This window comes from Staurois parvus, unplaced genomic scaffold (genome assembly GCF_062004578.1).
Source record: "Staurois parvus isolate SC_StPar_1 unplaced genomic scaffold, SC_StPar_1.0 ptg000085l, whole genome shotgun sequence".
Lineage (NCBI taxonomy): Eukaryota > Metazoa > Chordata > Amphibia > Anura > Ranidae > Staurois > Staurois parvus.
In genome coordinates this window covers 731,103-744,506 of record NW_028317881.1, presented here as the reverse complement: position 1 = coordinate 744,506, position 13,404 = coordinate 731,103, and the positions used below count along the sequence as shown (strand labels likewise).

The 13,404-nt window shown below is 40.6% G+C and overlaps 1 protein-coding gene across 2 annotated transcripts in view; it reads left to right on the top strand.

Moving 5' to 3' along the window:
- JADE2 (jade family PHD finger 2) overlaps positions 1-13,404 on the top strand; it is a 479,241-nt gene that overhangs the window by 267,072 nt on the left and 198,765 nt on the right. For both annotated transcript variants that reach the window (XM_089669946.1, XM_089669945.1), the window contains one exon: positions 11,231-11,400. In XM_089669946.1, the coding sequence (XP_089526072.1) occupies positions 11,231-11,400 (170 nt within the window). The remainder of the gene's footprint in view (positions 1-11,230; positions 11,401-13,404) is intronic.

Below are 13,404 nucleotides of genomic sequence, written 5' to 3'. Positions count from 1 at the left end.
CAACCATGGATCCCTTCAGAAATATAGTGGAGGCGGTGACAGAAAGTGTATTATTTGCAGGATTACCAGGTGAAATTAAAGCATTTGTAAAGGCATTTTTTAAAATTAAAATAACATATTATACTCACCTGCAATGGTATTGCGCAGATCGGCCCCAAACCTCATCTGCTGGGGTCCCCCGCTGGCTATCTTGACTCCTCCTCTTTTATGACTGCCTCCATAATAAGCCACTGTCTATAGGCACACAGCCTGGCTTAGCCCTGTCCCCCATTCTCTGTTCACAGGATTTGATCAAGAGCAGCAGGAGCCAATGGCTCAAGCTGTTGCACGAACATCCTGTGAGAAGGGAAAGACCAGGGAGAAAAGCTGCAACCAGGCACAGTGCTGGATCGATACAAGAGTTGGGTGTTTTATGTTGACAGGCACAGCAAGTGCCAAAACTTTTTTTAACTTAATGCAGGAAATGCATTAAGGTAAAAACATTTTAACTTTGGAACCACTTTAAAGCAACAGAAGCCTGAGTTTGGATACCTTTTAAAGGACTGATTCATTTTCTCACAAATTATAAAATGTTTCACCCATAGAGCTGCAATAAATTGCCATTAAAACACCGCCTTTATGGTCCTTTGTTCTGTGTTTCCAGATATTTGCTAATAATTATAAAATTGCAATTTCAAACATATATGACCAGCCTTACATTTATTTGGACCCATTTACACATACATTTTGGGCAGTTAAATGCTAGAGTAATTGTTAATGTGGAAATCTGTGACATTCTGGTGAAAGGCTCTGTTCACTTCATGTTCACCAATATTCCTACTCATTATCCTCATAATAAAAGCCAGCAATAAGACCGAAAACAGGCAAGATGGGTGAGTTACCAAAGGCAAGAGAAGCCCACTTTTCAATAGAAAGGAGGGATGTCCAGTCCTCTACCTTATCTCTAAATGTCTGGCATTGCAATGGTTGCCTGTACAAAGTGGGACATACCTCATTACAAGTAAGGGTCCTTTCACACGGGGCGGAACCATTTAGCAGATCTGCTTGCTCAGCGGGGGACCTTTCTGCTGATCCCTGCTGAGCAAGCGGATGACAGCTCTGTGTCCACTCCGCTGCTGTAGAGCCGACACAGAGATGCTTGCTCTCCTCAATGGGCGGTCGGATGAAATGGACCGCCTGTCTGTTTTCATCTGGCCCGATCGGACGGAAGGGGAGTTGGATCCCAATCCATCCCTTTTTTGTGAGTTGGATCGTATCAGATGTCGGCAGGTGTAAACGGACACATGTCCATTACACCTACTGCTCCAAAGAAGAGAATGGAGGTTTCCGAATGGGTTCACCTGAAAAACGGGCAGGTGGACCCGATCGGAGCGTTCGTGTGAAAGAGCCCTAAGTGATGTGAATAAAGCTTCAGGGTTTTTTTTTGTTTTTTTTTTAATAAAGTTAAGTTTAAAGGTTGGGATTTATGAATACAAAGCTAGTCCCCCAGCTCTCGTCAGTAACTCATGCATTTTATTTTGTTATGTTGATTTCTTTAAATTCTCTTGGGTCATCAGGACCACAATCCTGATTGGAAGAGCTGGGATGAAGGAGTGAATAAAATGAACATTTATAGAAAACAGGAATTCTCTTTTAGGTCTCCAGATTTGATGTGAATTTTGTGAGGAAATTAGGAAAGCGTGATTTAGCTTGGTTCAGACAGAGTTCATAATCACTGGAATTGTTATAATCTTTGAATGTAAATTAGAATGCAATTATCTGCATTGTTTAACTTGATTTATAATGTAGCTGCCCTGTTTTGGCTGAATTCCCTGCTATGCTTTCTAAAAATGCAGTGATATACAGAGGTGAGATATTGGAACAGGCACTAGAAAGTTGACAAGTGAAGGCAAAGTATCCTAAAGCTGTAAAGGTGGGGGTGAGGGACTTCACTTTCATTATCTGGCTTGATTTGAAACAAATAGTGTCAGGCTGAGAGCTTTTGATGTGAACAGTATTGCATTGTACTTTTAAATTGCTCTGCTGGCATTTCTTGGTAAGTGCTTGAGGCCTGCTGAAAATGTGCCCGCAAAACAGAGCAGTTACTGACGATCTGAGGTCAAGTCTAGGTTTCTAGGGCCCAGCTAAGAATCAGTCTTCAATGTCATGCCACAGGGGGAGGCTAACGACTTCCCTATTGACTGCTGGCTGAGTGTATGTACTGCCAAGTTCCAGCTGGCTAATGACATGCTGGTAAGAGTTATGTAATGTCTTATATAAAGTGGTATATCCGAGATCCATGCAGCAAAGCCATTGTGATTCCCATTTGTAGATTCTTACTATCTGCCAATTTTCTGCTGGAGGTAACTACATTTTTTATACATGCAGTAGACAAAAAAATAGAAACACATGCTCAGTACCTCCTTCAGCAGGTGGGGTCCTGTAGCTCGGATTTTTTTTTTACCATGGCTCCATTTAGTTGTCCTAAAATGTCTCCTGGGTCCTCACTTGTTTTCTACATTATCCATGAAATCTGATTTAAATCTGAATTCTGCGATAAGGAAATATTGCCAATATCCTTTATCATCCATTTAGAGAGAGAGAAATTCTTAAATATTTGAGTTTTACTGCTGCTTACAATAGGTTGGGACACTGGCAAACAAAAAATGTTGAAATGAGCTCCCGTATAATCCTGCTTTCAACTGTCATGTTTCTTCAAGGAGAATGTCTTTTTTGAGGAGCTTGGATGCCTTCTAGTCAGCTCTGCTAAAAATGGAGCTATAAATTTGCTTACGGTTTTATTCTTATTTATTCCTTTCATTGTTTGCGATTTACTTTAGTCATGATGGCTCAGTACACTGTGGATGTTTCTTCAGTGAGTTCAATCAAGACTTCAAAATTGCTGCTTGAGCTAATATGTACACAGCGGCTATCCAGATAGGTGCATCCTCAACAACAGCTTTAGAGGCTGCACCTGGACCCTGGTAAATGGGAAGTTTGTGGCACTAGCCCAGAATGTGACCTTTGGGTACTGAGCTCTCCATGGTGGCACTTTCTAGACCCTAGTGTACTGTGTTAGTTAGCCACAGCGTGCTATCTGGGGTACACATCCAATAATGTTATCCAGTCTCTGAAGACTCACTTTGTTAGTAAAGGACAAATGGGCTGAAGCAACAGAAGCTACCACTACTTTGCAGTTGCACACTTTTTAAAGCGTTTTCACCACGACTGGTTTCACTGCTGTAAGGGCTAGGCCTGAGGGACTGAAGTTCTTACTGTATGTCATCAGTTAGGATGAGTGTTGCACACACATTTTGTGCCCTTTCTCCCTCCATTCACTCTGGATTAAGCACCATCTGTTTACTGCTTGTTGTCATCGTCAGCACCAGTTGCTTGAGTACATGAGGCCTTGCTTCAGTTTGGACCTAAATGTTTTTGGCTTCATGGTGCAATATGTCTTCTTAAAGATATACAGTCCCAAAGTCCCACTGCAATGGGTGACCTCAGACCATACTATCTACTGGTTATAGGGGTAGTTTCTCAGTATTTCTGGAAGGAACTGGCACCTGTAACCTAGATCCTGGGACCCCTATTATTATTATGTCACTTTGGACTTTTTGTTGGTTTGCACCCCATTAGTGGAGCAGTCTTTTGATATCCCTGACCCTTCTGGACCAGAGTCCTCAGAGACATCTGCAGAGCCTGTTTTTGAGTAAACTGCAGATGACTCAGATCTGCAAGGGATTGTTTCTAAACGGATTGATGCAGTACCTACTACCCTGCATTTAGAGGAACCCTGCTGGGTGTTTTGGAGCTTCTACAACTGCAAAAACATTCTTGCTACACCTGTTATTCTTTCCCCTATGAGAACTGGAAACAAGCTGTAGGATCCTGAGCCTCTCCTGAGAGTTTGATGGAGAATTTCCCTTTGAATGATAATTTATTTCTAAAGTAGTCGCTGCCCACTGTAGAGACTCCAGTGGTTCACCTTACCAAGCATAAAACTCAGCAAGTTAATGGTGTTCTCACTGTTAGAGAGAGATTAGATTAGAGAGATTTTACTGATCGGCAATTACATTCCTTATTTATATCTCAATTTGAATTAATGGGACATCCTGTGCTGTTTGGCCTTTGGGTACCCTCTTCACCTTTCTGGTATGACTGCACCACCATGTGTATCTTTCCAGGTGTGTTTGGACTCCCCGCATTCGACTGCTTATAGTACTATAGTAGGAGCCTAACCTTTGGAAAGGTATTCCACTTGAACTTGCACAACTCCTCACAGGAGAGTTATTTTCCCTTGTGGGTGGTTGGATTATTTGATGTGCTTGGATCCCTTCAGCTCTATCCCTTTTCTGAGGGACCTGTTGATCTACAAGGTCAACTAGGTTAGTCCCCTTGGCTCCCTTTCCTAGCAAGGAGCTGACCCCTCTGTGTCCTTCCAACAGCTCTGGACCTTTTTCATAGCACTGTCCTTTATGTCCACTTTAGTGCCTTTTCTTTGTATTGTGGAAAGCTTAGGAATCTACGCTGAAAGGTTTTCTAGATTGTGCAGTTCTAGCAACTGAAGACTTTTACTATATATGAATTGCCAGCTATCTAGCACTAGTAACCTTTGATCACCTTTGAGTGGAGTTCATCAACTCAAGTCCTTGCTAAGAAAGTCCTCTCCTTGTGACCCTTGAACGTCTTCCATATTTGTAATGGACTTTTCCTCTTTCCCCTCCCTTTGGGGTTTGTAGAACTGTTGGATAATCCTAATTTAGCATTGTCCCCCTTTACATGCCGTCTTTCAGTTCTTTTCAGCCTCTATCTGGGTTAGAGCGTCTGTAATCTGGGCAAGACATCAAGATGGTCTCTTTGGACCAAGAAGTCCCAGACACTATTTTGCCAGTCTGTAGTCTGGGAAGTGGTATTCCCTTTTTCTCACCCTGGGAGGACTACCCTAATAGTTGTATCCCTTCACTTAGCACTCGAGTCTGATTCACAGTGTGATTTCAGGGACATGCTCCCACACCTACACAGATGTCAAACTGTGGGCAGCGGCTGGGTCCGTGCAGCCGCTCCGCCCCCATTTGTATCAGTGAAACTACCTGCATGGAACTGCAGGAACATCTGTGCATACCTATGCAGGTAAACACGGCCTTCCATGGGCATACATTTGCTTTAGTACACTCTGCATGAACAAGACCTAGATCTTTACAATATATTCCCACTTTGCAAGAACACAGACTGAACACACTGCTAACATATTTGTACACACACTGCTGCCTCCTGCAGCAGGACTTTCCAAGTGTAGGAGGAGCCCTGACCGGACAGTGCGACTGCCTTTTGTGGGGGGACACGTGCCTTCCAACCAATTGCATACAAGGTCAGTGACTCTTTCACAGTAAGAAAAATCCCCAACTGCTTTTCCATACAGTGACCAACCATTTGGCTGTTACTGTGTGTGTGTGTATGTATATACTATATGTGTGTTATATATATTATATAAAGTGCTCAGCATAAATGAGTACACCCCAACAGATTTGTCAGAAAACCTTTACTTTTCTTTCAGAATCAACATTTATTTATGGGCATTATACTACAAAATACTCCCACAAATGTGGACCATTGATTGCAAACAAGATTTGTTAATTTATGCACACATAGTATTTTTCCTAACAAATGAATTCAAGACCATGTTGCAAAAATGAATACCCTCCAATGAAAGTCTTAGGAGCAATGCTAAATTTTAGACGACAAAATCCTAATTAACAAGAATTAAACTACAGGTGAGTCTAATTATTCATAAAACAGGTGTCCAGCAGACAGTTGATTTTAAAAGGGCATTACTTAACAAAGAAAACCCCTTCCCAGTTCATGCTGTCAGCAATGCCACCACATGGAAGAGAAATTTCACAAGGCCTAAAAAAGAACATCATTTCTTTGCACAAGAAAGGTGAAGGCTACAAGAAGATAGCAAAGCTTTACTTATCAGTCAGAATACTGTAGCAAAAGTGATACAAAAATTTAAAAAAGATAAATCTGCAACCATCTCACAGAGATGTCCAGGCTGTCCATGGAAGTTAACACCTCAACAGCATTTTCTGATGAGAAGGGTTTATGAAAATCGCCATGCAAGTTGACTGCAGTTAGCTAAATAAGTAGAAAGCCAAACTGGGGTGATTGTTCTCCGTGACACAATACAGCATACACTGGAATGGCATGCATGGGTGTCGTCCACAAAGGAAGCCTCTCCTAAAGCCCATGCACAAAAAAGCCCACCTAGAGTTTGCCAGGGCCCATGCTGAAAAAGAAGAAGACTACAGGGACTCTGGAGTGATGAGACCAAGATAAATGTTTTTGGAACTGATGGCTTCAAATATGTATGGTGTCGCAAAGTTGAGGAGTACAAAGAAAAATGCATGGTGCCTTCAATTGAACATGGTAGTGGCAGTGTCCTTCTGTGGGGCTGCACGAGTGCTGCTGGTGTTGGAGTTGCATTTCATTGATGGTATCATGAATTCACAGATGTATTGCTCTATATTGAAAGAGAAGATGCTACCATCACTCCATGCCCTTAGTCGTCATGCACTTTTCCAACATGACAATGGTCCAAAACACACATCTAAGGCCACTGTTGCATTTCTGAAGAAGAAGAGGGTGAAAGTGATTCAGCGGCCAAGTATGTCTCCTGATCTGAACCCAATCGAACATCTATGGAGAAATCTGAAGACACAAGTTGAGCATCACTTTCCATACAGCATCCAGGCTCTAAAAGAGGTCCTTCAGTTTTGTAAACATTTTGGAAATTGTTCTTTTGTTCATTGAGATATTGATCAAAAGGGGTGTACTCATTTATGCTAAGCACATTATACTGTATACAGTATGTATGTGTGATACATACACACAGTATATATTTCCAGTAGCTTATGTATTTTACAGCAAACTTATTCTAGGTTGCCATAAGTTACAATACGTGTTTTGTTTTTATTAAAACAAGACTAGTTGTGTTTTATCATGATGGATATTATAGAAATGATAGTTCTCTGGAGAAGCCTACTTTCTATGACTGGATGAATCATAAACAGACATCCATTAAGAATTAATGACTTTTCATACAGACATTTATTAACAATAGATGACTTTTCTTTACTGACTTTATCCCTCTCGTTAGTATAATGATTAATATTTAATAAGTAACAGTTTGGCACTGTTTTCTCAGCCATTTAGATATGACCCTGCTGTATCTTTGTCATTATTCTATGGTGCTTCTAAATATCTTGACTACATTCAATTCTGTACGTGTACTTGTGTGGTATTGTGTCAACGAGTTTTTTGGGGGTTTTTTTTTTGTAATTTTGAGGGTTTGAGGAATTGTAAAAGGGCATCATTGAACGTACACTGTTGTCAAAATTTAAAAATAAGTATTTAGATAATTCAGGGAACACTGGCTACCTGCTCAGAAGTTCATTTTTCAACTATGCAATGCTTTAATTACCATCAGTGGCAGAACTACAGCTATAGCAGATAGCAGCACACTATGGCCCCAGAGATGAGAAGTGGTAGGCTGAAATTAGATCCCTTTTGTGTATTCTAGGATCCAGGGCATGGTGGAAACCCCCAACAGTATAGCTCTCCCATGCCACCTCAGTGTATTCCAGTCCTCCTTTCTCTCACGATTTCCCCTACTAGCCATAGTAACCCCCCTTCTCACAGTTCCTTCCTGCAAACCCTCTCAGCCCTTCAATGTGCCTCCATAAAGAACCCCTCAGCCCTGCACAGTACCACTCTAGCCCTCTGTAGAGCCCCTAAGGATGCCCCAGTGAGTCATTCTACCCACAAAGCTCCAGAGCCCTCTGAAACCCCAGCCCTCCATAGTCCCCTAATCCTGACTCAGGGCTCGCCTCCAACCACAGAGCACTACAGCCTAGTGCCTCCTTAGCTCCTGCAGAATCCCCCTATAGAGCCTACAACCCCCTACCTACCCACAAAGTCCCTAAGCACCCATATAGTGCCCCTCGACCTACTGGGCATTTTTTTCCTTCTGCTGACCACCAATGCTGGTGCATTTTTTTCTTTTGTTAATCACTGACATGAGGCATATTTTCTTTTTACTGACCACTGACGCAGGAGAATGTTTTCCCCTTTTACTGACCACTGTAGCTGTGGCATTTTTTCCTCCTTTTGATGACTGCTGAAGCATTTTTTTTATCCTACTGACCACATTCGTCAGAATATTTGTTTCTAATTCCTTACTAACCACTGAAGAGGCATTTTTTGTTCCCTTTAAACAACACCAGGGTATTTTTCCACCTAATGAACACCAATGTAGGGTCTGTTTTTCTTTCCTCCCACTGTTTGACAGCTTTTTTTTCTTTTATACTGACCGCTGACCACTGGGAATTTGTTCATTCTGCTGACCACTGACACTGGAGTATTTTCCACCTACTGACCATTGCTTTTTTGCCTTACCTTTTGGTTTACAACTGCGAACTTTGAGTGCTGGGTTCTGTACCATGAAGATACAGTATGCTGATGGAAATCCATTAAAAGCTTTATTATGGGGTCCTGTGATTTCTAACTTCTTTTTGTCTTTGCTCTGAGAGCCACTGCTTGATATTCATTGGCGTTATTCCCAAACTTACCCACTGTTTTTTTTTAGATGGATGTATGGATATAATTGCTAATGCAGAAATCAGTTAAATAGAGAAAGTTACAAAGCACAGGCTTCAGGAAGTGTACTCCCAGGAACTCTGTGATGTGCTCCCTTGATTGTGTCTACAATGGATTCAGATAGTTCAGAATAATGTGCATTCTGATTTTAGCTCTGTTGCACTGTTTTTCAGATAGCATAAACCCTTTGTAAACAACCTCAATGTCGAATTGGCAGTTATGAGTTTATTTACATTTTGTACTTTTAGTCCTTTCACTTTGATAGTAATAAAGTTAAATGAAAAAGAAATGTGTTTAAAGAAAAGAACATATAAATTTTTTTTAAGAATGTAAGTGTCCCCCTGCAATGCACTTACACACACATATGCGTACGTAAGGTACACAAATTGTACTGATTATGTTGTGTTTGTGTGTACTAAAATAAATCTAACTGTATTGTTTGCTAAACATTTGATAAACAGCTCCAAAATATAAAAATGTACAACTACCTTCCTTTATTCTACAAGGGTGTTAAAATGGTCGTAAAGGCTCAAGTTTTTTTTTTTCTACCAAAGTGCATTCTATGTATGAAGGTAAAAAACCTGTGTGCATCAGCCCCCAAATACTCACCTGAGCCCCTTCGCGATCCAGCAATGTGGACAAGAGCTGGTTCTCTGGGGACTTTTCCTTCTCACAGGCTGAGACAGCAGTGGGAGCCATTGGCATTGTCAATGACAGCCAATGAGGAGTGAAGGGACATGCAGAGCAGCGGCTCTGGAGCAATCAAACAAAAGAGCCCGGGGTCAGATGAGAGCAAACTTGGAAAAGTGGTGAACCTTCCCAGGAATGGCCAGCCTACTAAAATGACTCCAAAAGCATAACAACAACCCATCTAGGAGGTCATAAAGGAACCCAGAACTACATCTAAAGAACTGCAGGCCACATTTGCCTCAGTTAAGGTCAGTGTTCATGATTCAACAATAAAAAAGAGACTGGGCAAAAATGGGAGAGTTCCAAGGTAAAAGCCACTGCTAACCAAAAAGAACCCAAAGACATGTTTCACATTTGCCAAACAATATCTTGATTATCCCCAAGAATTTAGGGCAAATAATCTGTGGATTGATGAGACAAAAGTTGAACATTTTGGAAAGTGTGCCTCCCGTTACATCTGGCATAAAACTAACAAAGTATTTCATAAAAAGAACATCATACCAGCAGTCAAACATGGTGGTGGTAGTGTGATGGTCTGGGGCTGCATTGCTTCAGGACCTGGAAGACTTGCCATAATTGATGGAACCATGAATTCTGCACTCTACCACAAAATGCCGAAGGAGAATGCAGCAGGGCTATGATCCAAAACACACCAGCAAGTCCACCTCTGAATGGCTACAAAAAAAACCCCAAATTAAGGTTTTGGAGTGGCTTAGTCAAAGTCTGAACTTAAATCCAATTGAAATGCTGTAGCATGACCTTAAACAGGCCGTTCATGCTCCAAAACCCTCTAATGTGGCTGAATTAAAACAATTCTGCAAAGAAGAGTGGAACAAAATTCTTTCACAGTGATGTGAAAGACTCATTGCCAGTTATTGCAAACAGTTTGCAGTTTTTGCTTACTAGGATGGCATAACCAGTTATTATGTTTAGGGGGCAACTACAGTCCTTTTTCACAGGCAGGCAGGTTTAGACAGCTTTTTTCCCTTAGCTCGTATTTACTCGGTTTATCTTTGTGTGATATTAAAATTTGTTTGATGATCTGAATCATTTAAAAGAGAAGTATGTTGGGTCATACTTGCCTAAGTGGATGCAGCATCAGCCAGATGCTGCATCTGTCGCCTCTGTCGGCTGAAAACGGGTCACAGGAGTGCAGTCCTGTGATCCACAGGAGAGGTACAGCCAAACAAGCTTAGGCTGTACTTCTTTAAGCGTGACAAAAAAAAAAATCAGGAAGGGGGCAAATACTTTTTCACAGCACTGTAAGTTTCTATATGAAGTTTCCATAGCAAATGTACTTTGTCTTTATCATACATGAGGCCTATCCTGGAGAAGTGGCAGACTGAAAAATATAAGTAGCGATGGAGACGTTTTAAAAATACAGTGCTAATTACAGCTGGACAGAACTAAATTTCTTACAACCTGTACTAAGTTTGATTTATTAATGTGTTTTATTGTGTTTTGCACTGCTCATTGATGCAACTAGTTTTACATTGTATGCATTCTACACAGTAAATTTAGTAACCATTTTAATTTGTCAAAACAGTTTAAGGGCCCATGCACACTATAGCAATGCTTTTATTGCACATGTGCACGCGTGTTTCCACATATTAACATGCGTTGCACTAAGACACCCAATTAATTTTACACATCAGTGCGCTGGCAAGTATTGCACTGTGCTGCAACAGACATCTGTTGGTAAGTTGGGATGCTATTCAGAAAGAACCAAGCAAACACATATAGCATGGGTTGCTGCAACACGTGTATTAATATGCACATTAACACAATAGTACTAATGGGATTTTCTTGCTGCCATAAGTCAGTAGATCTTAGAGGGTGTTGTATTGCCTTAATGTAATCTTCTGGAGCTTGTAACATTTAAAACTGCTTTCTTTTTCCTTAGGTTGTTTGAAGAGCTAGAGGATTATTATTCACAGCCAACAAACAACTCTTCTCCTGATTCAGAGTGTCCAGGGGGCTTACAGACCACACAGCAAGCAACCTGCAGATATGACCTGGATGAAGTGGATACATGCTGGTTGGAACTTGTTAACAAAGAGTTCAAAAAGATGGGTATGTATAGATCAAGACTGCACTATTTATGTGCTGTGTACTGTAATCCTTAAACAATACTGATACTGAGCCCACATTCAACATGCCTATTTAAAAAAATATAAAAGTATGTGATTATCACTGTATTTAAAAGAAAAGTAATTTTTATTTAAAATAATATAAATAAATTATACCTGTAACATTAGTTAAAGTAGTTATAAATTCTCACCTTCCCCAAAAGGCCAATGTGATTTGAAGTATTGTTTAACAGTTTCTAATCGTGCAAATGTAAAAAATACTCTCAATTTTGTTTAGCCTCTTAGCCTTGGTCATGTGACTGCAAATCCTCAGTATCCAAAGCTGTGCAGTGGTTGGGTGTTATACTGCTCACCTGTTGCAACACTGCTGGAAGTGATGTACACAGAAATGGAGACCACCCCAATTTATAACTATCTTTAAAAGTAAGGTGCACCTAGATGAACTTTTGCACAACACAAACAAACCAAAGTTTTCACTATAATACTACTGCAAGAAGTTACATAGTTAGTCTGGACACAAGTCCATCTAGGTAAACCGCAGATATTTCCTAGATCAGCTTATATTCACTGGATATTCCTGGATGTATGCCTGCATGGAACTTCAGTTTCCAGGGCAACCAATGTCAATCAATTACAGTGCATACGCAATGCCAAATTATTTTGCACACATAATGATGCGGCACAGCTTTCCGGCACTGACAATGCTTAGGGGATCATCCATTTGAATAACAATGTCAGCCCAGCACTGAAAGTAATGTTACATAGTTTATAAGGTTAAACAAAAACATCACTCCATCTTATGGGCCCTTAGAGTAAACCGTAATACAGTTACTGAAGTCTCCTTTGGTATATTTGTACACTGTAATCATATCCTCATAGGTCCTCCACCCCTCTTATTCATTTTGTTTACCATCACTAAACTCTTTCTAATTCAACAATAACGTTCCTGAGGATTGGTGATCAAAACAGAACTGCATATTCCAGGTGAGGCGGAACCAGTGTTTTTTAAAGGGGAAGAATTATCGATTTGAATGTATGCCCTTTTGAATGCATGACTATATTTTACTAGCTTTACCGGCTGCAATTTGGCATTGCATTCTATCGCTAAGTCTGTGATCTACAAGCACCTGCTTTTCCATAACTGCTGCCCCAAGAGGAGTCCTTCCTAATGAGTAGTTTTCATGTGTATGTTTGGCACCCAAGTGCATAACTCTACATATCTCAACATTGAACCTCATCTGCCATGTAGCTGCCCAACCCCCTAGTATGTCAATGTCTTCCTGTAATGATGCCATATTTTGTTCCGAAGTTATTTCTCTGTATAATTTTGTATCATCAGCAAAATTTGAAAGTGAGCTCCTGATTCCAACCTCTATATCATGAATAAACAAATTGAAGAGCATTGGCTTCAAGACAGAACCCTGGGGCACACCACTCACAACTTTAGTTCATTCAGAAAATCAGGGAGTCATGGACCTGTTCACGTAACCACTTTCCCATCCATGTACATAAAATGTTATCAACTCCAACAGAACTTATTTTATAAATGCTTTTGCAAAATTTAAATGACCTACGTTCACTGGACTTACACCATCCAATTTCTCAGTTCCTTCCCTATATATAATAACAGGTTGGTTTGACAGAAACAGTGTTTCATAAATTTATGCTGGTTGTCACTTATGTTACCTTTATCACAGGCAAACTTCCCTTCCCTCAAATACCTTACATACTATGTACAGTTGCAAGAAAAAGTATGTGAACCCCTTGGGATTACATGGAGTTTTGCATGAATTGGGCATAAAATGTGCTCTGAACGTCATCTAAGTCACAACAATAGAAGAACACAGTCTGCTGAGCATAATACTACACAAACATTAGATGTTGCCATGGCTTAATTGCACATAACATGTAAACATTCACCGTGCAGGGAGGAAAAAGTTTGTGAACCTTTGGACTTAATAACTGGTTGACCCTCCTTTGGCAGCAA